The 22,954-nt window shown below is 50.8% G+C and overlaps 3 protein-coding genes across 5 annotated transcripts in view; 1 reads left to right on the top strand and 2 right to left on the bottom strand.

The window, feature by feature from the left end:
* Nucleotides 1–22,954, top strand: part of Slc7a7 (solute carrier family 7 member 7) — an 88,184-nt gene that overhangs the window by 10,262 nt on the left and 54,968 nt on the right. The window lies entirely within an intron of this gene.
* Mmp14 (matrix metallopeptidase 14) lies at nucleotides 8,163–17,942 on the bottom strand. The gene is made up of 10 exons (XM_028788434.1): nucleotides 17,569–17,942; nucleotides 13,436–13,584; nucleotides 13,067–13,189; nucleotides 12,410–12,717; nucleotides 11,417–11,578; nucleotides 10,591–10,751; nucleotides 10,260–10,398; nucleotides 9,986–10,136; nucleotides 9,394–9,509; nucleotides 8,163–9,077 (listed from the first exon to the last, which is right to left on the bottom strand). The coding sequence occupies exons 1-10, from the start codon at nucleotides 17,674–17,676 to the stop codon at nucleotides 8,743–8,745; spliced, it is 1,752 nt and encodes a 583-aa protein (XP_028644267.1). The 5' UTR covers nucleotides 17,677–17,942; the 3' UTR covers nucleotides 8,163–8,742.
* Nucleotides 19,971–22,374, bottom strand: Mrpl52 (mitochondrial ribosomal protein L52). Of its 3 annotated transcripts, none has more exons than XM_028788446.1 (5): nucleotides 22,330–22,374; nucleotides 22,199–22,256; nucleotides 22,054–22,121; nucleotides 20,940–21,004; nucleotides 19,971–20,139 (listed from the first exon to the last, which is right to left on the bottom strand). In XM_028788446.1, the coding sequence occupies exons 1-5, from the start codon at nucleotides 22,355–22,357 to the stop codon at nucleotides 19,993–19,995; spliced, it is 366 nt and encodes a 121-aa protein (XP_028644279.1). In that variant the 5' UTR covers nucleotides 22,358–22,374; the 3' UTR covers nucleotides 19,971–19,992. The 3 variants fall into 3 exon arrangements, with proteins under 3 accessions (XP_028644279.1, XP_028644278.1, XP_028644280.1); XM_028788445.1 differs by having other exon boundaries at nucleotides 22,199–22,259; nucleotides 22,330–22,363; XM_028788447.1 differs by having other exon boundaries at nucleotides 20,028–20,139; nucleotides 20,921–21,004; nucleotides 22,199–22,259; nucleotides 22,330–22,363.

Genomic DNA, 22,954 nt, shown 5'->3' with positions numbered 1-22,954 from the left:
AGAGAGAGAGAGAGAGAGAGAGAGAGAGAGAGAGAGAGAGAGAGAGAACGAACTAGAAATGTAAGGACCTTTATAAATGTGAGACCTAGGGATGGACTCCCATGGTCTCAGAGTGAAGACAAGAGGAAGGCTAAAAGAGCCTCCGATGAGACAATAGCCTATGTTTTTCAAAGGTCTCTGGGAAGTTTCCCAGAAACGTCTCACTCTTAGATAAAAGGAACACAAAAGATACTCACCTTACCCAGATAGGGTTCGGGAATATAGTCTCAATTACACTCCTGACCCTGGGGTCCCCACCATAGGCATCTACGGAGCCCACAGGGGGCCAGTGTGGCAGCTCGCAGCTCTGAGGATGCAGAAGAGCCTCTTTCTGTGGATCACCCAGAACGTTTTGGGTTTGAGTTAGTGAGGGCTGCTCACTAACCCCTTTACCTAGGCCAGGGCGGACCGCGACGGAACTCTGACCTTTTGTTCCGGCGATTGCGAGGCTAAGAACAGCTGTGGGCCCCGTCTGGCCCATAGTCCCACCCCTTTAAGTACAGGTGTCTAGAAAGGAAACTTGGAAAGCGGGAGGGAGGTTGGTGGTTTCCTTGGCTCCGACCAGTTTTATCCTTGGGTCGACGTCCAATCCTAACGCCGAACGCAAGGGGGCGATACCATCCTGCAAACCCTGCCCAGCTGGTTTCTGCTGTAGAGGTGGGTGGGTCCCCACTGAGTGGGACGTGTACTCCTCTAGCTTTCTGTCCAGGTTCCCTTCTCTTAGAACTTATCTGTTGGCTTGCACAAGGTGGGTGTGGAGGAGAGTTAGTCTCTGTGTCACAGGACAGTAAAGACTAGTGAGACAGTTGGAGATGTCTGCCATACAGGTTAGAAGGATGCTAAAAGGGATACCCTGTGGCCCTTCAGAACTGTGAAGGCTGGGCTGCTAGTCAGCACCTGACGGCTTGAAATCTCCTCAAGAGCTGGACCAACACAGCCTAATACTACTCCCAGATTAAGGACAGGCCTTGTAGAGGGGGATCTTTGAGTGACACAGTGGATGGCTCAGCAGATTAAAAAAAAAGGTATGTATGAACTTCTATCTAGATGTATTTCTCTACATTTTTTTCTTTTTCCATATCGGGTCTCCAACCCAAGGAGGCCTTTGCTCATGCTGGACAAGGACTCTACTATTGAGCTATACCCCCAGCTCCTTTTATTGATCAGCTGAGTGATTGACTTAGATGCAGCATCTCATGTAATGAGTTCCAGGTCAGAGTCTGCTCCAAAGGAACAGAAAAGAGGTAGATGCAGGAGGATCAGAAAACAGTGGCTGGGCTGGAGAGATGGCTCAGCAGCTTAGAGCACTGACCTCTCTTCCAGAGGTCTTGAGTTCAATTCCCAGCAACCACGTGGTGGCTCACAACCATCTATAATGGGATCTGATGCCCTCTTCTGGTGTGTCTGAAGACAGCAACAGTGCTCTCAAGTATACAAAATAAATATTAACGACAATTGGGTGGTTGTGGTGCACGCCTTCAGTCCTTGTACTAGTGGTTGGAGGGGGCAGAGGCAGGCCAATCTCTGAGTTTAAGGCTAGGTCTGGTCTACAGTCCTAGCACTGGGGGTTGTGGGGTACAGAGGCAGGGCAATCTTTGCATTTGAGGCTAGCCTAGTCTACAGAGTGAGTTCACAGAAAAAGTCTCGAAGGAGAAGGAGGAGGAAGAAGAGGAAGAAAGAGGAGAAGGAAGAAGAAGAAGAAGAAGAAGTTATCATTGGTTATTCTTGGCTACATAGGGAGTTGGAGGCCAGTCTGGGCTACTTGAGATCCTGTCTAGACAGGTATATAGGTATAGATGAGAATCCTCTGTCATGTCTGAATATAGTCACAGAGACATCATTGTATCCAAGATATATCTTCAAAGCAGCTTTTTAAAAAACCACTGGGAAAGAGGGCAGATGAGATGGTTCAGTAAATAAAAGCATTTGCTGTGAAAGCCTGGCACTTTTATCCCCAGAACCCATGTAGAGGTGGAAGGAGAGAGCCATCTCCACTTGTGTGCTGTGCATGCATGCCCACCCCATCATGTGCTTGTGTATGCCCGCCTATGCCCTCCCACACACGTGTAGCAGTACAGGCCTGCAATCCCATAGTTTAGAAGGCTGAGGCAAAACGATCAGGAGTTCTCAGGCAGTTCAGGTTTCATAGTGAGACCCTATCTCAACAGAACATATAACAAAAGCATGAATGAGTTAAAAAAAAAAAAAGCTCGGGCCAGGCAGTGGTCAGTGGTGGTGCACACCTTTAATCCCAGCACTTGGGAGGCAGAGGCAGGTGGATTTCTGAGTTCGAGGCCAGCCTGGTCTACAGAGTGAGTGCCAGGACAGCCAGGACTACACAGAGAAACCCTGTCTCAAAAAAAAAAAGCTCAACTTCATTAGGATTTACAGAATACAAGAAATACAAACTAAAATGTCAGCAAGCTGTCGCTCCACGTCCTGAAGATGGTCAAGCTTGGTGATTGCACATACAAGTGAAAATATTATGACGCTGTAAAATCAAAATATTTGTACAAGGAGATGTGCTACAGCAAAGAGACAAAAGGTAGCTGCACGTACCTTCATGAGCAAAGCTCAACAACAGGAATGAACAAAGCGAGCGACAGCAGTGCTCACCGTGAGAAACATGAAAGTCTCTGAGCTGCAGAGATAGCTCAGGAGGTCATGGCTGCTCTCGTGGAGGACCTGAGTTCAGCTCCCAGCATACACATGGAGGCTCACAATTGTCTGGAACTCCAGTTCCAGGAAATTCCATGCCCTCTTCTGGCAGGGAAATGGACCTGCATCTGTTGTACTTACATGCAGGCAAAATACTCACACACATAAAATAAAATTAAAGCTTAAAAAGAAAGGCAAAGAAATAGTGCAACATTCAAGGACTTGGTACCTCTGATGGAGAAAATTTGGAGAGCACACAGGGGTCCTTTAAAGATACTGACTCTATTTTTCTAAGTCATATAGTAGATGGACTGATTCTTTTTCACTAACTTGTAAGGAGCCAGTTTTTTGTTTGCCTGTTTGTTTGGTTTGGTTTTTTGAGACAGGGTTTCTCTCTGAGTAACCCCATCTGTCCAGGAACTTGATCTGTAGACCAGGCTGGCCTTGAACTTAGAGATCTGCCTGCCTCTGCCTCCAGAGGATCAAAGGTGTGCTCCATGACTGTTACACAAGGAGCCATTTTTTTAATTCCTCTTTGGTGGGCAGCCTGGCATTGCCCCAACTGGACCCCCATCCTTCCCGGAGTTAGGGAAGTGCCTGGGATGGGAAATCCAGTGAGTGAGCAGGATATGAGCTGTGCTGAGGCACTTCTCAGGCCCATCTGGTCCCTGAGTCAGTGAGCTACTTCAGGCACTCGGGATGCCCTTCTGACATCCACTACAGTGCCACCGCCTCTTCTGTCTGCTTGCTCTTCTGTCGTTTTCTACCCAGGTGTCTGCTTTCAGACAGTGTCTCATGTAACCTAAGCTGGCACTTCTGATCTTCCCGTTTCCATCTCCTGAATGCTAGGGTTATGGATAAATGTCACAATGCCTGCTTTTATGTGGTGCTGGGATTAAGATCAGGTTTTGCACATGGTAGGCAAGTCCTCTACCAACTGAGGCACACCCCCAGCCACAGACCTGGGTCTTTGTGAAGCAGCTTATCTCTTTTAAGCCACAAAGGCTACAATGACTGGGGATAAGTTGTTTAGGGGACCTGGCCTCAGCAAGGATGCAGAGTGAGCTGCCCCCCACCCCCCACCCCGGGATGTGATGACAGCCCTGGTTTGAGGAGTTTAACAGTCCCGCTGTGGAGCACCAGGACTAGTGGCAAGGGAGCACGGAGGGAGCTTAGCCTGGCTTGGGGAAGGCAGGCTTGGAAGGAACTAAGCCATTGGCACTGGACCAGTGTGGAAAGTATGTGTATGAGCTCATTGGGAAGCTGGTTTCTGTCCAGTCAGGCCTGCCTGCCTTCCAGGCCCTGGCTGTTTAGCCCCAGTTCAGTCTGCCACTGGGTCTCCCCAAGACTGAGGGGGAAGGCACTAAGTTTTAGGCGTAGGGTTAGGTATAGAAAACTGGCTTCCTAAAGGAGAAATAGATTTAGATTTGGGATGAGTACAAACCTGGTACAGGAACTGTAGGGGAATTGTCTGAGCTAAGGCTGAAGTTTTCTGGGGACTTGTAGGAATAGTAGCCATTCCTCTGAAGGCTTTGGTGCCTCCTATTCTTATCAAGGTGCTCACCAACGCCCCTACTGCTATTGTATAGCAAGTACCTTTAGCCCCTCCAGTTTCTGAGTGTGGCCTTCACCTTCCTTCCTTCCAAACACTTGCTCCTACCTCTGAGAAGCAAAGGGGTTGGCTGCAAATTGTCTTTCCTTTCTGTGGAACCTCTCCCGTGCCCTGTCCTTCTTACTCTGGTTGCCTTCACTGATCTGCTGCATGGTCCAACAAGCAAACACAGATATACTGACAGTTCCCCCAGAACACACTCTTACAAGTCACCCAGCTGCATGGGGAGAGATGCCCAAGGAACCTTGTTGGAATCTGCCAAACAACCACCCTGGTTTGTTTGGGTCCTAAGTTTTGTTTTGTAGTGCTGAGGGTCAAATTCAGTACAGCTCATGTTAGGCAAATGTTCTAGCACGGAGCCACATCCTTAGTTTCTGATATGGGGCTTATTTGAACTAAGGAACGTGTTCAAACTGAGACCTTGTACTGTTGCTCTGTATACTGAAGGCCTCAGCAGCTGCTATTCTCTAGCCTACTGCGAGGGCAAAGAGGATACAAAGCAAAAAGGTAGTTAGAAAGTCTGTTTGATGGGGTAAAAGCATTGAGAACAGGCAGGGAAGGACCAGCAGGGCTAACCAGAGTGTCACATGTGGAGATGTCTCTCTGCCATATTCTCTTTCAGAGAATGCACTTCCTCTTGGGTTGTCCCTTCCCTGGCCTGCCTGGCTCGTAGCCCAAGAGGCTTTGGACCTGCTGCTATCAGGATCCCTGGAAAGGGGAAGTGAAGAAAAGAGAGGCCCCTCACCCCATGGGGTGTCTTGGTGGGCAAATTGCTGCTCCTTCTTGGCCTTTGCTCTTACTCCGGTATCTTCTTTGTCCAGTGTCCCCGAGGCAGCGCAAACCTCCTCACATATTCCAACTGGCTCCTTCTGGCTGCCCTAACTCACAAGTGCTGCTTTCGAATAAAGGAACTTGGAACCATAGAAACTGGGTCAGGCCCAGCAGACAAATCGGCCAGGCCAGGCCAGGCCAGTGAAAACACTTTGCAGGTCCTTGGGAGCCAGAGGGCCCTCTGCCTCCTGTCATCCTATCCTGACATGGTGGCTCACTCAAGTGGGACCTTATGATCATGAAGGGACCTTCCAAGGTCCCAGGGTGGAGTGGGCAGGCTCAAGTACATCACCAGCACCAGACATTCGGCCTCCACCCCACAGTCCGGTTTGCGCAGAATCAATCCTCCAGCTCATCCCCCTTTGTCTCCAGTGCTGCATTCCCATTTCTCCCGTTGGCTTCAGAGAGCATCTTGTGATTCCAGAATCCCAGCCAAACAATTTCCTCGTGATGGGGAAACCGCACTCCTTCCCTAGGCTCCCCCTCCTCTTCCCTCTGGCAATACCCCCTCCTGGGCTCTTCCACTGGCTCCAGCTGTGTTTTGCAGAATTCCCTCTGGATAACATCTGTAATTGCCTCCAGATGTGGACCACAAAAACACAAAGGGGCCATTAGCTCATCTTTTACTTTTTTTTTTTTTTTTTTTTTCACATGCACAGGCTTGATTACCCCTAGATGCCCCTGACTTCCCCAGGGCCACCTCAGTTCCAATCCTTTCTGGTGAGAGTGGCGGTGGAGTCTGTTCCTAACTTCACTGAGACACACAGGGCCTGGCAAACAGCTGTTGGCAATGGAGGCACAGGTGACCAGGCATAGGGTCAGGGTTGCTGGCTGGCAGGGAGGTAGGGTACCCCATCTGCCAAAGTAATCATACCAACGACCCTGCAGAGCAGCTGGAGGGAAGAGGGCGTAGGTGGAGCCAGGCTCTGGAAGGCAGGCTGTGGAGGACCTGGGCAGGAGCCCAGGGAAGACTGGGCTGAGGCAGGAAGGGAAGGCGGGAGAAGGGGGCTGCTCTGCTCTCCTCCAGCTGAGCTGACTCAGCAGCCAAGCTGACCCCTCCCTTCAGGCTGGTTTTGGAGGAAGGGAGGGTCAACAGCCTGGGAACCTTGTCTAGGGCAGCAGTTTCTATGGAAAATGGAAAAAGCCTTGCTATTTATTCTCCCCTTCCAACTGAGGGTCCTGGCTCTTCTAGGCGATTGAGAAACACTGTTGTGCCAGGGAGAGGCCACTCCTAGGAGCGTGTCTCATGATCCAACAGCGGAGTCTCAGGCCTCTAAGAACCACCACCTCCCTGCCCTCCTTTTAAGGCAGGGTCTAACTGTGTAGCCCCAGCAGGCTTAGATCTTATTCATGTAGACCAGGCTAGCCTTCAACTCCCAGAAATATGCCTGCCCCTGCTTCCAGAGTGCTGAGAGTAAAGGTGCGTGCCACCATGTCCAGATTTAGCAGAACCTTCTTAGGTCCTGGGGCCTGTCGCTGAACTTCAGACTAATGTGATCATGGGAATAACCTTGCTGCATGGGGCAGATTATGAGGAAACACGTATGTGGCGAGATCACACGGCAGAATAATGCAATTTAGGAAGATTTTCCAAATGGCCTCAGCTTGACCACTTCCTCCTACTCTGGCAGCCTGGGTTCTCAAAGGTAGCCTTTTAAGGCTTTTTGGGGGAGAAAGCTGGGTTCTTCCAGTCACTCCTCTAACCTCCAGTGGGGTGTATGACTTGTTCCCCGACTGCAACTCTTAAATTCTACCAGTCTAAGAATAAATATTTATGACAAATACTAAAACCTGCATCGTGGGAAATGCTGTTCTCAATGTCTGCTCTTCCTAGCCCTGCTTGGCCATCTACCCCTACACCAAGCTATAGTCACACAGAGAATGTGAAACACAGTTTATTCTTCGTGGAAAGGTTGAACAAGGTCAAAAAATGTCCTTAGAGAGCACTGACCCAGCCCCGCCCTGCAGGTTTCTGGGGTCAGTCACCTCAGCCCCCCTCCACCCTCCACCCCCTCCCCATGCCCCTTGTTAACAAAAAGGAACGATTTGAATGGCATTCATATATAATAATTATAATAAAAATATACATTAAACAAAACAAAAAAAAACCCAAACAAGACATAAATTTAGCTGGGCTTCCAGCACCGTTCACCCCTATCCCCAAACCCCACCCAGACACTTCTCTCCTCTTTTCTCCCTCCACAGGGTCTCACTCTCCCAAGTCCCTAGTACCATGACCACCTTCAGTGGCTGAAGGAGACTTCAAATGGGTCAACTGGGCGGGGAAGAGGAAGGGCAGGACATAGGTAAAATAGGCTGAGGAGGGCCTGCATCAGGGAAGGGAGGCCCACCCTAACCAAGAGCACCCAGACACCTGCCTCACTAGGGCAGTGAGGAAGACTGAGCAAGCCCAGGCTGCTAACAGCCTCCTCTGTTCTCCATTGAGTCCCTGTATGGATGCTCTTTTTACTCCTGTATCAATGCTTACCCTTGCCTTCTACACTGTTAGTGAGCAAGGGGACAGAAAGAGGCCAGTGTGGCTTCCTTAAGACCCTTTCTGAGACATCTAATAAGATGTGCCCACTCCTGGGGACCAGTGTCCCGTGTGTGCACTGTAGTCTGCTCAGACTCCCAGGCATACACTGTCACCACCACACTTCATTTCCTGCCCCCACTAACTGCTGTCCTTGGGTCCCAGCCCCAGCTACCTGCATTTGAACATGGTCTTTTTCTGCTATGGGCCGTGAGGCTCATCCTTCATGCTTCAGATCCTGCTGTCTCCCTTTGCCCTCTCTCCACCTGGGACCATTCCCCCTTGTTTCAGCTCTTCCAACCTTGAACTTGACATCCAAGGCTAACATTCAGGGGTCAGGGGTCAGGTTTGCCAAGGGTTTCCTCAGACCCATTTAGTCCTTAATGGCTCAGGCTCCTTTGGAAGTTCTCCAGGCTGGGTTGGATAGAGGCAGATCTTTGTGGAGAGGAACTTGGCTGTCCAAGCCACTAAGACTTTCTGTGAGCTTTTTTTTTCTCTTTCTTTCTTTCTTTCTTTCTTTCTTTCTTTCTTTCTTTCTTTCTTTCATCAAAGTCTTTAGGGTAACTGAACAATCTTTCCACCTCCAAACGTACACTCTTAAGATTCCTTTTAGTCAGAGTGGCGGAAGGCAGCCAACTGGGTACACTTGGTACGTATAGGGCTCATATGCCCAGAGCCTCCTGAGGTCAGAGTTCAGAGATTTAAGGTATGTAGTTAGGGGGATGGAAAAGAAGCAGATGACCCCATGTGGCCTTTGCCTGTAAGGTCAGAGGGTCGTGCCTTCAAGTGCAGAGCCTTGACAACATTCAAATAGGGCTGGACACACAGCAAGCTGTGCGGTTCCCTTGAGGGCCAGAGGCCAACCGTCTTCTGCTCGGCCCTCAAGGGACCCACCTATGGATGAAGCAATGCTAGGGTGAGGGTGGGAGAGGCCAATTAGGGACTGAGAAGGGAGGCCGGAGGGAGGGAGCCCAGGATGGGTGAGAACAGCCCACCTGCCACCACCTGCTGCCACTGGCCTTCAGAGGCAAAGTCCTTGTGGTAGAAGCGGGTGGGCCAGTGGTGGGGGTCAGACCTTGTCCAGCAGTGAACGCTGGCAGTAAAGCAGTCGCTTGGGTGTCCCATGGCGTCTGAAGAAGAAGACAGCAAGGCCCACTGCCAGTACCAGGAGCAGCAGCAGCACCGGCAGGACCACGGCAGCTGCACTCACAGCTCCGCTGCCCTCCTCATCCACCTCAATGATGATTACCTCTGTCTCTTCCTCAGCAGTCCCCTCATCGGGCCGGCCCCCAGAAGGGCAGCCCATCCAGTCCCGCAGAGCTGACTTGGGGTACCCTGGCTCTACCTTCAGCTTCTGGTTGTTGAATTTCCAGTATTTGTTCCCTTTGTAGAAGTATGTGAAGACTGAAGGGCCCCAAGAAGACAACCGAGGAGGACAAGAACCAAGACGGGGAGGGGGGCGGAGTCCATAAAGGCCCCGGAGAGAGAAGAGAAGAAAGCACCATTAGTGTGATGGCCAGCTAAGCTTGCCAGTCATCCCAGTACCAAGCTGGCAGAGTGGAAAGACTGAGGGTACTACACATGAAAGCACTTGGCTATTTCCTGGCGAGCCCCCAGCCCCCACTGCTACATCATCAATGCTTTCCACCAGACCTGCCTTTCTGCTTTTCCTTGGCTCCCTAAGCCCGCCCTTCTCTATAGTTTCCTTCACTTCACTCACCTTCATCACTACCCATGAATGACCCTCTGGGAGATTCAGGGATTCCTTCCCAGACTTTTATGTTTTTGGGGTACTCGCTGTCCACTGCCCTGAATTCCTCATTGAAACGGTAGTACCTGGGGGAGGGGACGGAAAGGGGAGTAGTTGGATACTGGGTATGCCCTCAGAGGTGAGCAGACCCAGAACAAAGGTTAGCTAGGGTCACAGTTGGGGACAAGGGTTTTGAGTAATGAGGGCCTACAGCTGAAAGAGGCGGAAGGAAGAGGTGGAAGGGAGGGGTCCAGGCTGTAAGGAGCCACTAGCAGCCCCTTAATGATAGTGCCTGGTGGCTGGGGTGGAGGCACAGTGCTAGAGGCAGGAGGCATCAAATGACCAGGTTTGAAATGGTGACCCGGTCACATCCCACTCACGGCAGCACTAAGAAAAGCTGTCTATTGCTAGGCAACAGTAAAGGATAAGCAAGTTCCTTTTCCAGGGCAACAACCTTGTGGGGGCAGGGCTTTCTTCAGAATTTAGGGATGAGGCTATTTGGGGAGGCAGTGGTAGTAGTTTCTGAGGAGAGAGGCTTAGGGTTAAGGATCTGAGGTCTTACTTATTGCCCCGGAAGAAGTAGGTCTTCCCGTTGGGCATCCAGAAGAGAGCCGCATCAATCTTGTCTGTGGGCAGCCCTCGGCCCAGCTCCTTAATGTGCTTGGGGTATCCGGGTTCCAGGGAGGCTTCGTCAAACACCCAATGCTTATCTCCTGTGATAAGAGAGAAGGATAGAATCTGGGTCCAACGGTGAGGTTTTTGGGAGTGAAGTGGAGTCAGCTCATCCGAGGAGACCCTTCCAACCAACCTCCCAGGACTAGGAAATGCATGGCTACCTTTGAAGAAGACAAATTTGCCATCCTTCCTCTCATAGGCAGTGTTGATGGATGCAGGCAGGCCCCTCCAGAACTGGCCAATGGGCATTGGGTAACCGTCCATCACTTGGTTATTCCTCACCCGCCAGAACCATCGCTCCTAGAAACCAGGAATGATGGGAGAGAACACATTATGTCTTATACTTCTGTCTTCCTCAGTCCCCAAAGCTCCTCCACTGCCCTGGGGTTTTATAGTTTTAGTTTTCAGTACTTCTATTATTATTTCCATCCAGCTTCCTCGCTGCCAGTCCTTCTGTCCCCCAAACAAACCTGCTTCTTCTCTTCCTCTCACCTTGAAGACAAACATCTCTCCTCGGAGCATGGCCACAGTGTCAAAGTTCCCGTCACAGATGTTGGGCCCATAGGTGGGGTTTCTGGGCTTATCTGGGACAGAGGGCCAAGAGGTAGTTCTGGGTCGAGGGGGCATCTTTGTGGGTGACCCTGACTTGCTTCCTGAGGAAGAGAACAATAGGAGGGGTACTTCAGACTTTGGAGCAGAGAGGATGGAAGGACAGAGAAGCAGACAACGCCCTTAGAAAGTGCGAAGAGGGTGGCAGTGCTGCAGAGATAGCTCAGTGGTTAAAGCATTTACTGATCTTGCCGAGGATGGGTATTTGGTTCCCAGAGCTGACAACAGGTGGCTCACAACCACCTATAACCCACACACCCCTTAAGAAGAACAATTTAAAAAAAAAAAAGACAGTGTAAACAGGCTTTAGAGAAGGATGAAGTAGTTGGCTTGGGTGTGTCCAACAGGTGTGCTCAAAAAGCAGGAGCTGAGGGGCTGGAGACATGGCTTCCTGGTTAGGAGCACCTGCAATTCCTAAAGAGGACCCAAGTTTGGTTCCTAGCACTCACACGGCAGTTTCAAGAGATCAAGTGTCCTCTTTGGGACTCCATAGGCACCAGGCGTGCACGTGGTGCATATACATACACAGAGGCAATACACTTAAATATGTAAACCAATAAAAATGCTTTTAAAAAGTGGTAGCTAATAGAGGCAACAAAAAGTGGTGTGTGTGTAGACTTTACAACATGATGGAGGGAAAATGTACACCAGAGGCCAAGAGGGGACAAGAACAGAGACGGAGGAGTAGGTATGGGGATGGATAACTCGCCGTATAGTTGCTGGATGCCACGGCGATCATCGTCAGGCAACACGAAGTTCTCTGTGTCCATCCACTGGTAAAAGGGCGCCATGATGGCAGAGGGATCGTTGGAATGTTCCAGGCCTAGGGCATGCCCCAACTCATGCACAGCCACTAAGAAGATGTCATTCCCTGAGGGATGGAGATGGTGAGAACTTAGTTAAGCTCCCTGCTTCCCCACCATAGACTCCAGTCTCACAGATAAGCCCGCTGCTCATGTTTTCCACCTCAAGTGATTAAGTCTTGAGGGTCAGCTTCCTGTTTGGTTCAGAAAGTCCAAAGGCAGTCACTACCCTCTTCTAGGGGAAGTGGGGAGCCTGGGGCAGGATCCCAATCCCAAGAAAACATATACTGTGGAGTTAAGTTTCTCCCAGAAGGTAGGCATCATATTTGCCTGGAAAAGTGGGTGAGAAGGGAGAGCTTTCTATGGCTAATAACTTAGCTGTTGTTGTTGTTTTTTTTTTCCCCCTTTCCCTTCTCCCTCTCCCTCCAGCCCCGCTTACTCTGGCCCAAAGGTTTTAATTTATTTATTATATGTAAGTACACTGTAGCTGTCTTCAGACACCCCATAAGAAGGCATCAGATCTCATTATAGGTGGTTATGAGCCACCATGTGGTTGCTGGGATTTGAACTTATGACCTCTGTAAGAGTAGTCAGTGCTCTTAACCACTGAGCCATCTCACTAGCCCAGTGTTTTGCTTTGTTTTGAGATAGAGTCTTGTTATACAATCTAGGCAGGCCTCAAACTCACAATCCTCCTGCCTCAACACTTAGATTCATTCTTTAATTTTATTGATTTATGAGACAGGGTCTCAGTATGTAGCCCAGGCTGGCCTAGAACTTAACTATGTAGAACAGGCTGGCCACTACACCCTGCTAGCTTAGACTTTGGAAGAAGAACCCTCTATATACAAGTGACTGCAGATTCCACATGGGGTAGAACCCGGGGTTCCCTAACTTACCATTTAGATCCTCATTTTGGACAGTCCAGGGCTCAGCAGAATCAAAGTGGGTATCCCCTCCAATATTGGGGCCTGGGAAATAGGCATGAGCCAAGAAGCCTCCTTCACCATCAAAGGGTGTACTGTCGCCGTGGAAACCCTCAGCAAACAAGATCATGATGTCAGCCTGCTTCTCATGGCCCTCCCGGATGTAGGCATAGGGCACTTCTCGGAAGCGCAGTGGCGTGGCGCTCTCCCATACTCGGAAGGCCTTCCGAATGGCCTCGAATGTGGCATACTCGCCCACCTTGGGGGTGTAATTCTGGATGCTACATCCAGACATGAAGATAGAGAAGGGAAATGTTAGAATAAAGAAGGCAGAGTTCCCTCTACTCTCCTAGCTCTGACAGAACCGCCCACCCACCTTGCCAGACCTGTTTCCCTGCTATTGCATATCTCAGCTCAGGGGACTAAAGGCTTAGGGGACCTTCAGGCTTGGGGTGTTGTCACTCGAGTACATGCTCTCCAAAATGGCTGTACCTCTCTGCAAAATTAGAGCTATTTTCCTAGGAATTAGAGCCACTCCCTAGGAATGGACAGTGGCATAGGCCACCTTTGACTGGACATAATACAACAGGGTACTATATGTGAGAAACATCTCTAGGCTGGGGGACTCACCAGAAAGTGATCTCATTATGCTGCCACTTGAGGCCCTGAATGGCGTAGCGCTTCCTCCGAACATTGGCCTTGATCTCAGTCCCAAACTTATCTGGAACACCACAGCGAGGGCGCTTCATGGCCCTGGGGAGGAAACGGGGTCAGTGTAGTATATAAAATAAAACCATCTTCAAGGGGACAGAGTGTAGTGCTGTAGTTGACCCAGGGTCTTGGCCTCTGGTCCCAGGTCAGTGATAGGTGAGGCTTTGTGTGTGTCAATGTAGGGGAAGGCCAGGTAGTGAGGTGAATGGGAGAGGGCACTCACTGGAGGCAAGTTCAAGTGGAAGCATGCCTGGTATTAAGCGTGGTCAGTGGAGGCCAGGAACTTACCTCATCGTGTCCAAGTCAGCCTTGCCTGTCACTTGTAAACCATAGAACTTCTGCATGGCGGCGATGGCAGCTGAGAGTGACTGGGGCGAGCGTTGCGTGTGGGTGCGCAGGTCCCCTGGAGGTAGGTAGCCATACTGCTGCAGCCAGGCCTGTAGGGACAGGATTATGGCTTAGAGAATTTCTGCTTGGTTCAGGTGGCCCACCTACCTCTCAATGTCTGGCAGATGTCCTTGACTTCAGAGAAAAATATGATGGCTCTCAATCTGGTTCTAGAAGGAACTCTCAGACTGACTCCTGGCCTGAGCTCTAGCCTAGACCCAAGTATGGCTTGTCTTCAGGGTGTTAGTAATCTGTTAAACTCCACCTACACAGTTACTTGGAAGCAGCCAGGTACGCTCCTCCCCACAGTTACCTGGCAACAGGCAGGTAGCCCTGCCCACTATAAAAGGGGCTGCTTGCCCCCCTCCTTTCTCTCTTGGACCCCCGCGCCTGTAGGTTGCCGTCTCCCCTCCCCCCTTCCCCCTCTCTCCACGAGGTCATGGCCGGCCTCCACTTCTCTACTCCTCTCTCTCTCTCCTCCTGCTCTCCCACTCTCTTAATAAACCTCCCCTCGTGGAACGTCTAGTCTGCTGTGATCCATTACAAGCTGCGCCATGACAACCTTTCACAGGGGTCACCAGGTGCAGACAGATATAAGGTTGGGGAGCCATTGCTCCTGACTGAACTATAGTACTCTTGGGAATAAGGGCATTAGAAAGTTGAGAAGAGTTTTTAGCATATTTTTAGCTTGTCTGTACATATATGTGGAGGTCAGAGGTCAATCTCTGGTGTATTAGGCCAGGCTGGATGGCTAGCAAGCCTCAGGGATTGTTCATTGTTCTGCCTCTGCCTCTCCAGCACTGACATTACAAGTGTGTCACCACCACCTCTCTTATTTTTTTATATTTACAAGGTGCTAGGGTTCAAATTCAGGCCCCCATTCTTGCAAAGCAAGCATTTTGACACACTTTAATAATGTCTTCTTAGAGTTGGCATTCTCTCCGGTACTTTTTTCCTCTGTCAGCTTTTGAAAATACAGCATGTCCCATTTGAAAAAAGGTTATACCCATGGTAGGTAGAACGGTATAGTGGGGGTGAGAGAGCCTGAACAGGGTGAGGAAGTTTCTAGAACAGAAATACCATACTTGTAGGACCCTCAGAGCAGAAATATTTTTTAATGAGGGCAAAAAAATGAGTCAGGGGTAAGGCTCAATGATGATGGGGAAGCTGTACTCTAGGGTGGTAGGCAATCAGCCATCACCCTAAATAAATACTCCATGACCTAGGACTCTAGGCTTAGAGAGCCAAGCAAGCCATGTTATGTACAGACTATGAGGATGCCTGGATTCCTTTTGGGAGACATAACCCTGATAGCTCTGGTCTTACTTCAGTTTTACCCTTTTTAAGGAGTCCAGAGGGGGGTTCAAGTTGCCTGGAATGGGCATTTGGAAAGGAAATGGTAAAAGTTGCCTCGGAGCCTTCCTGGCCTCCCTACCCATGGCCATTAGGATGGATCTATGGGTGCTCCTCCCCTTAGGCCCCACCGGTGCTGGAGCAAGGCTCTTGTGTGGGGTCTGGGGGTGATTCAGGAACAGCTGACTTAGGACCTGAGCCCAAAAGGGCAGGAATTGCAACACAGTTCCGGGAAGTGATCCCCTCCAGACTGACAAGAGTTAGGGCCTGAGTTGTAAACAACCCAGCCTTTCCCCAGCCAATAAGGCTTGCCAAACAACCCCAGCATCACCTGTATCTCAGAGCCCTCCTCAAGAGTACAGGATTTTAACCTCTTGTGTGTCAGAGCGGCCTAGCAGGGTAGTAACTCCAGAGCTGTTTCCTTGGATCTGAAGGCTTGCCCTGACCTGTGCTGTGGCCTGTGCCAAGTATGCAGGAAACTCCCTTTGCTCCTAGCCTCACCTGTAGGCTCTGACCCCTGCTGGGGTAACAGCTGCTTTAGGCTTGGGGATAGGTGAGAGTGGGAGGGGCTGGCTCCCCCCACCCACAAGCTGAAAGTCTGGAGGAGTGAAGGAGTGAAGCCGGGTCCTCAACCCTTAGCCAAATTGAGGAAATGCTCTTAGAGTAGGACGGGGAAGGGAGGCTGGCAGGAGAAACAGGAGTTCTGGATAAATCTCTTTCCTATGAGTCTTTCGAGATGCAGGCAAGTCTAAATAAGCACACTCATAAACCCGGCCCAGTGCCCCATGGAGCAAAATGGATGCTTTGTCAGGAAAAGGACTCCCCGGAAGAGTATCACAAAGCCAGGAAAGAAACTGTCCCCATCATTTTCTTCCTCTCCCGGACTGGGCAAGTTTCTTTCTCCATCTCTGAGCCAGGCAAGAACCACAGACTATGAGACTGGAACCACAGGAGAGGGCTCTGGTGTCTGCGGCTGAGTGGGGGAAGGGAAAAGCACCAGACACACCAACGGGAGGAGAGGGCTGTCCTGGAGCTAGTGTGGGGCTGTGGAGGCCTGGTGAAAGGGACCTTGCTGCCTCACAACCCCTCTCCCTTCGGCTTGGCCTGAAGACGGAACAACTCTGGTGGGTGGCAGGACCCAGCTGGCTGGCATTCTCTTGATCAATAACTGCAGGGTATTCCCTATGAGAAAGTCAAGGAACACCTCCCACTTTAGGAGGCTGAGAGGGTGAGGGCTCTCCAGCTCAACATCAAGTCTTGGATCCTGGCTTCTGGGTCTGTCCCGCCCTCAGCTTCCCAACCCACTGTGTTCCAGAAGCAAATGGTGGTTCTGGCTCTGGGAAGACCATGACCCACTTAGAGCAGAGCCAGGGCTGCTGCCCCTCCCCTAGAGCACCTACTGGAGGCTGGGGAGGGGAAAAAGAAGTTGGCAGTGGGCAGTTTTCCAGAAGCTCCTTTTGTTAGGCACTCTCTGGGGCTAAGATGGTAGCTTTAGGCCTGGGAAAGGCGCCTCCTCTCTGACAATTGGGTTTGGTTTCCAATCTCAGGGAGGATTTTTACTCTTTCTAGTTTCCATGCACAACTGTGGTCCCACACCTAGGGCTACACTTGACCTTTCAGGCCCAGGTCTCTTCAGTCACACAGGCAGCATGTGCGCAGGAGACGTTCATTCTGAGGGTGCGACCCGGCCTGGGCAGAGGGAGTCAAATCCAGACCGTATCCTGCGTTTTGGGCCCTTCCCCAGCCCTTCCCTACCACACCCAGGTCTTCACCAGGCTGAGTGGGTTGGGATGGCCCAAAATAAGAAGCTGATTAAATCCGTCTCCCACCTTCACCCCAAAATAAGAGAGGGAGGAAAAACTTCCTCGGACTACTCCCACGCCGCTTCCTTCAGGACCGGGGTGGGCTATGGTCACGGAAGAGTTAGGGTTGGGGGTGGGGGCGCCAGAGTCAGCCTGGACAGTCGAGGGAGACCCAGGCCCGCCCTCAACTCACTCGCTGAACGACTCCCGCTAGTCTCTCAGCGATCAAGGCAGAAAAACAATTAACAACAAAAAAGGCCCCCCAAGGCGCCGGCAGGGGTGTGGAGGACGCGGGAGGCGGTGGCCAGGCTGAGCCCGGCTGCTCACAAGAAGAGCTTTGTGTGCGCGGAAGTTCGGCCCGCCGCGATCCTCGACGCCAGGGCCGGCGGCCCGCACCAAGGGCGGTCCAGGGGATGCGGGTATCGCTCGGACGCCCCGACGCCCCGACTTGGTACAGATGCGCGCGTGCAGGGCCGCGGGCACCTGAGCGCTGCCAAACTGAAGGAACAACTCGAGTGTGACATCGGCCCGGACAGCGCGGGGTTGGAGCAGGGTCCAGAGTTTCTGAGGCTCCCGCCTGGTGCCACAGTGCGCGCAGAGCTTGGGAAAGCGAGGCCCGGGCCCCTCTGCAGAGTTCTTCCAGGGACGGGAGGAATGGGAAAGAATCGGTGGCGGCGGAGGGGGGTTGTTGGAGGCAGGCAAAAGTTGGATCGACTTTCAAGTTTGCAGATGAGGGGAGAAAAAGAAAGGCTGGCGCAGCAGAGCCCTCCCCCGGCACCCCCAAAGACCAGCTCTCAGCGGGGGCTGTCCCCTTGGCGACCCCCGGGCTCGCCTACCCAGAGGGAGAAACTCAGGGAAGGGCCGGAGGAGCTCACTTACTTCGGGGCTGAAGTTGCTGCCTTGGGCCCAGCCGAGGGAAGCGAGCGTGGTGCCGAGCGTGAGCAGGGGGAGCATGAGGCTGCGGGAGGGTCGAGGGGCGGGAGACATGGTCCGCGGCGTCGGGGCGCCGGGCGGTGCGGGCTCCGCGGCGGGGCCCACGCCCTGGGGTCGCGCCGCCGCTCTCTTGGGGCGCCTTTGTCTTCTAAAGGAACGGAATGTGGATTCCTAGAGCGCAGTCGGCTTGGAGGTGAGGGAATTGCTCCTGAAAATGTCTGTTTGCTCTTCTCTTTTCCGTTTTTTGATCTTTCTTCTGCTTAGTCGGCGAACTGAGTTGGAAGCCCTCTCTACTCTCTCCTTTGGTCCCTCCCTTCTCCCACAGCCTCTCCTCCGCCCCCGCCCCAATGCCCTCCTTTCCTGGGGACGTGGTGTTTCAGCCCGAATCCAATTACAGCCAAGAGCAGGAGAGAAGGGAAAAAAAGTTGTCTTTTCTGTGGTGCAGGCTGCCATCTGCAGGGGTTAAGGCCACAGTCGACAACTAACTAGGAGCCTGGGTGTCCCAGGGGACGGGATGCGGAAGACTTTCTCTTCCTAAGCATTTTTTGGGTGGCCTGATTCCCGTAGTATTCAGCATGTCTCACTTGAAGAGTGTTGAGGTATTTCGAGGCGGGATGGCTAGGGACGGTGGAGACATGAAGTCTTCCATGCCTGTGAGGAAGGTTGGGAGAAGGGACATTTACTAACAAGGCGGTTGTATGCTGAGACCTGTGGACAGCCTCCTCCTCCTCTTGCCCCCAACTTAAGACTGTAACAAAAGCCATTGCCCAACAGCCATCACAATTACTTTGGATTTGGAGACCCACCCCTTTATTAATGGGTTTTTACAATCTGCCTATTCCATTAAGTGTGAATTGCCTGGGTAGGAAAAGAGTTCAAGGGCACAGGATTGGGTGAAGCCAGATAAAAGTTTGATGAAATTTCTTAGAAGAGGAAGGATTGGGAGGTAGGATTCTGCAGTTTCCTTCAGTCTTTACAGTGGAGACAGTTCCTTGGAGAGCAGCTTCCTTGATGGCTGGGCTGGAGAACAAAAGGAGGCAGGCAGGAAAGAGGGAGGACAGGCTGCGCTGGCCGTGAGAGAGGGAGACAGATAAGAGGTTGAGAACTAGATCTGGAAAAACACCAAGCAGTGGGACAGAGGCAGGAAAAGTGTGGGAGACAGAAAACTCGACCATCAGCGAAATGTAAGATCCAAGAATTGCATTTGGTCAGCGAGAGGAAGGCAGTGGGGAGCGGGGAGGAAAGAGAGCAAGGGAAGCGGTAAGGGGGGTGGGGTAAGGCCAGGTAGGAAGCTCCCAAGATCCACACTACCAGCTTTGTGGTGGAAGATGGGAGCCAAACATCTAGCACTGGAACACGGGAGCAAAGGTCCTTGCCTCTAGAACCCAAGGGAGGACTCATGATCAATAAAATGAGTGGTTGCTAGGTCATGAGCAGCGACATTGTGTGGGGGGTGGGGAAGTACAGGACCGTTAGCTCCTGGAATTTAGTCTGATCATAACTCCTTCAGCAGAAGAACCCAAGTTTAATCCTTCCCTATGTCAGCAGCCTTCCAGTGCGGGTGTCTCCTGGATCGTGTACCTGGATACTAGCTGCTTGTTAAGAAAGGGACTTTTGCCAGGTGAAGTGGCACACAGCTTTAAATCCAGACAGGCAGGAGGATCTTTGTGATTGCAAGGCAGCTTCGTCTATCTGGGTAGTTTCAGGACAGCCAGAGCTATTGTGAGACCCTGTCTCAAAAAGGAAAAACAACAACAACAAAAACCTCAGATGAAAAGGCCTTTTTTATTTATTTATTTATTTATTTTTGGGTTTTCAAGACAAGGTTTCTCTGTGTAGCCCTGGCTGCCCTGGAACTCACTCTGTAGACCAGACTGGCCTCGAACTCAGAAATCTGCCTGTCTCTGCCTCCCAAATGGTAGGATTAAAGGCATGTGCCACCACCACCTGGCGAAAAGGCCTTTTCAAAAACATTTATTGAATGCCAACTGTATGCATCTGAGCTGTGTATGGGCTATTAGTGACATGAGCATGAGGGTAGACCAGGAAAACTGCTGCTGCCCCTTTCTTCTCTCATGAGCAGTGGTAGGGTTGTGGCGTGCTTAGCGTTTGTGAGGCTCTGGGCACATCTTCAGCATCAGGGGCAAAATGATCCCAGAGCAAAGTCTGGCTGAGCTGGGATGGAGTGAGTACTAAGGGCACCGAACCAAGCCTCACAGGCAGTGATTTTAAGTTGTTCCCGGTGCCCGAGGTCTTTAGCTATCAATACAAATGGCAGGAAAAATGACTTGATTCTACCTGGGGTAAAGCATTCAGACAATAGAAAAGAAAGCCAGAGAGAGGCTGGGAAAGTGGGACAGGAGCTGATTTTTATTGATTTGGAAGTGGGCTTCTCAGTAAAATCCCTTTAGGTTTAAGATCATGTTCCCGCTTCCTTTCTTCCTCCAATTTCTGCTGCCTGAGTTTCCATGCCTCTAATCCAGCATCCATTTCCTGTGTCAGCAGTACAACTCGTCTCTGAAATAGACAGGAAAACAGTGAGTAACATCTGGGGCTCAAGCATATGTACCATTGAGCAGATATCCTTTCTCCCCCAAAGCCAAGCGTTCAGCTGGATATTACTGCTTCATGCTGACAACGTGAAGCCGAGAACGTCCACTGTTCCTTTCTGTGAGTGCCCCATGCCAGTCTTCCCTTCTCACAGTACGCGTTTTTTGGCCTGGACCAGGTAGGGTGATACATCCTTTGATCCTATTTCTAGGAAGGTAAAGGGAGCCCCATCTCTTGTGAGTTTGAGGCTGGCCTGGTTTTACATGCCTCATTGAAAGAAATGAAAGAAGGAAGGAAGGAAAGGAAGGAAGGAAGAAAGAAAGAAAATAAATAAGTTGAGTGTAAAGACTGGAGAAATAGCTGCTACTGGTGGGCTTGTCTATCAGGCAGGAAGCCCTGGATTTTCTCCTAAGCACTGCCAAAGAGTAAAGTAGTACAACACAACTTAAAACAGATTCTAACTTATGGGGCTGGAAAGATGGCTCAGAGGCTAAAGAATACTTTCTGCTCTTGTGTGGGACCCCAGTTCAACTCCCAATAGCCACCCCAGAGTTCACAACCATCTGTAATTCCAGTTCCAGGGGATCTGACATCCTTCTCTGACCACTACAGGTATCATGAACACAAATGATGAACATACATTGATACAGGCAAAACACATACATATAAAATAAAAATCAACCTTAAAGAAAACAAAGATACATGATGATTTAAAATTTCCCCCTCCACTTATAAACATAGCCTTTACTGGAGTTCCAGCCACTCACTGCAAGCTTCTCCCTCTGAGCTTTTCTTCGAAGTTGGCCTTTCATTGGGGGAGCAGGGCGGCCATCTACAGACAAAAGCGAAAGAAAGGCAAAGTGTTAAATGTGGTCTAGGCACCTTGCTACCTCCCCTCTTCCAGTTCACACAGAGTGACCTAGGGTCGTCTGCCATGCTGAAATCACTTTTCTCTTTAGAAACCTTTCATTCAAAGTGAGTCTTTGCTAAACTTCATCCCACTGTATAATGAAATGCAGGTGTTCCCCCACTCCCCTTTTGATCTTTGAGGCAGGGTCTCACTGTGTACCTCTCAGTGCTTCTGCCACCTGAGTGCTGATTGCAGGCATGCATCATTACTCTTCTTAAAGTTTGCTTTTTAAAAGTTTTATTCTCATGTGATTGGGTGTTTTGCTTGCATGTATGTCTGTGCACCGTGGGGGTGCCTGGTACAGGTGGAAGTGAAAAGATGATGTCAGATCCCATGGAACTGGAGTTACAAGCAATTGTGAGTCACCCTGTGGGTGAAGAACAGCCACTGCATTGGAGGCATCTCTCCAGCCCATAAGCTTTTTTTTTTTTTTTTTTTTTTTTTTTTTTGAAGAGAAAAAGACTTCTGTATTGAGTCTGCCATCTTCAGACTTGTAGGGATCTTCAGTGTTCTTTTCAGGAGCTTTTCAAAGAATTCATTGTGTATTTGTAATCAAATTCTCAAAATACACTCATCACACGTCTCCTTCTGAGAGGATAAAAGTTATGCACACTTCCAGCCCCAGGACAGCACAAGTTAGTGTTACCATAAGGTAATCTTCAGGACATGATCCGCTACAACTTACTTTCCTTAGCCAATTTACTATTTATTTATTTATTGATCCACAGGGTCTCATTCTGTGGTTCAGGATAACCAGGGATTCCCTACGTAGCACTAACCTCACAGCAATCCCTCTGTCTTCAGAGGTGAACTGACAACGGGCTACGTATTCAGGTAAAATTACAGCTCCAGTTCTCGATCTCTTTCCTAAGTAAAAGGGTCAATGTTTTCCCAGACACGCCCCTAATCCCTACCGAGGTGGTCTCTCAGAGGAAAAAGAAACAAAACAAAACTGTGCCATCAAGGCTCACCCGCGAAAGACCAGTCAGGAAGCTCCGTGAGGGCCCCATAGCCAGAAGGGTTGGCAGCCAGCCCCTGCCTAGGTGGGGGGAAACACAGTGGGGGTGAGGACGCGGCGGGATGCCAGGTCCCGCCGCGCCCCCGCCCGGCACTCACTGGAGTCGCCACTGGCCGCCGGCCCGCGCCACTACGCTGCTGTGCAACCTCCGGACACCTACTGGAAGAGCAGGGAGTTAGAAGGCTGGTCGCCCTGCGACTCCCGGGTTCCCAACCCCACAATCACTCACTGGATAGCCAGGTCCCTAAAGCAGCCATGCCGGAGCAGGGAGCCGGAAGTGGGCGTGGCCCCGGTAGCCACGTGGGACGCTGCCGGGAAAACCGGAAGCCGACATCTTGAATGTGGTTTTCAATCGCGGGTCCCACCATCTTGGGTCATCGTACGGAAGTGAGAGTCAGCTGCGGGCTGGGTGTTCTGGACAGGAGGAACTGTCCCGCGCGTTCATTTTGCACCCTCCGAGGTGGTCGAGATACCTGTGACCGAATCCTTCGCAGCTGTTTCCAAGACCTTTCCTGGACGTTCTCCAGACTTTGGAAATTTAGGGTAACTCAGAAGTGTCACATCCCAAGGAACTTCATTGTGCAGCCTTCTGCATCATTTTAACGTTTGCTTTCTGATCATGATATGATCAAGTGTAGAACGAGTCTGAAAAATTTGGTTCTCATCCAAAAGAATCGAAGAAGTAATGAATGGGTTAGGAGATTGTAAGGATAGCTAAAAACAGCCCAGATAAGGCACTGAGTCTAGGGAAGACAAATGGTCACAGACATGACTAATAGTACAGCCCAATGCTGGGAAAGGAAGTATATGTTATTTGCAAGAATATGTATGGAAATACGGGTCTGAGGACCCTG

This window comes from Grammomys surdaster, unplaced genomic scaffold (assembly GCF_004785775.1).
Source record: "Grammomys surdaster isolate TR1022 unplaced genomic scaffold, NIH_TR_1.0 125750, whole genome shotgun sequence".
Taxonomy (NCBI): Eukaryota; Metazoa; Chordata; class Mammalia; order Rodentia; family Muridae; genus Grammomys; species Grammomys surdaster.
Note: the sequence above shows the minus strand (reverse complement) of the source record. Positions and strands in the feature narration are given on the sequence as shown.

Coding starts and splice junctions, on each gene's coding strand:
- Mrpl52 (XM_028788445.1), bottom strand. CDS start 22,357: ATGGCTGCTTTAGGGACCTGGCTATCCA. Junction 21,005..22,053: donor TCCTGACTGGTCTTTCGCGG/GTGAGCCTTGAT, acceptor TTTTGTCTGTAG/ATGGCCGCCCTGCTCCCCCA. Junction 20,140..20,939: donor CTCAGAGGGAGAAGCTTGCA/GTGAGTGGCTGG, acceptor TGTCTATTTCAG/AGACGAGTTGTACTGCTGAC.
- Mmp14 (XM_028788434.1), bottom strand. CDS start 17,676: ATGTCTCCCGCCCCTCGACCCTCCCGCAGCCTCATGCTCCCCCTGCTC. Junction 13,585..17,568: donor GCAGCAACTTCAGCCCCGAA/GTAAGTGAGCTC, acceptor CTGTCCCTACAG/GCCTGGCTGCAGCAGTATGG. Junction 10,137..10,259: donor CAAATTTGTCTTCTTCAAAG/GTAGCCATGCAT, acceptor CTCTTATCACAG/GAGATAAGCATTGGGTGTTT.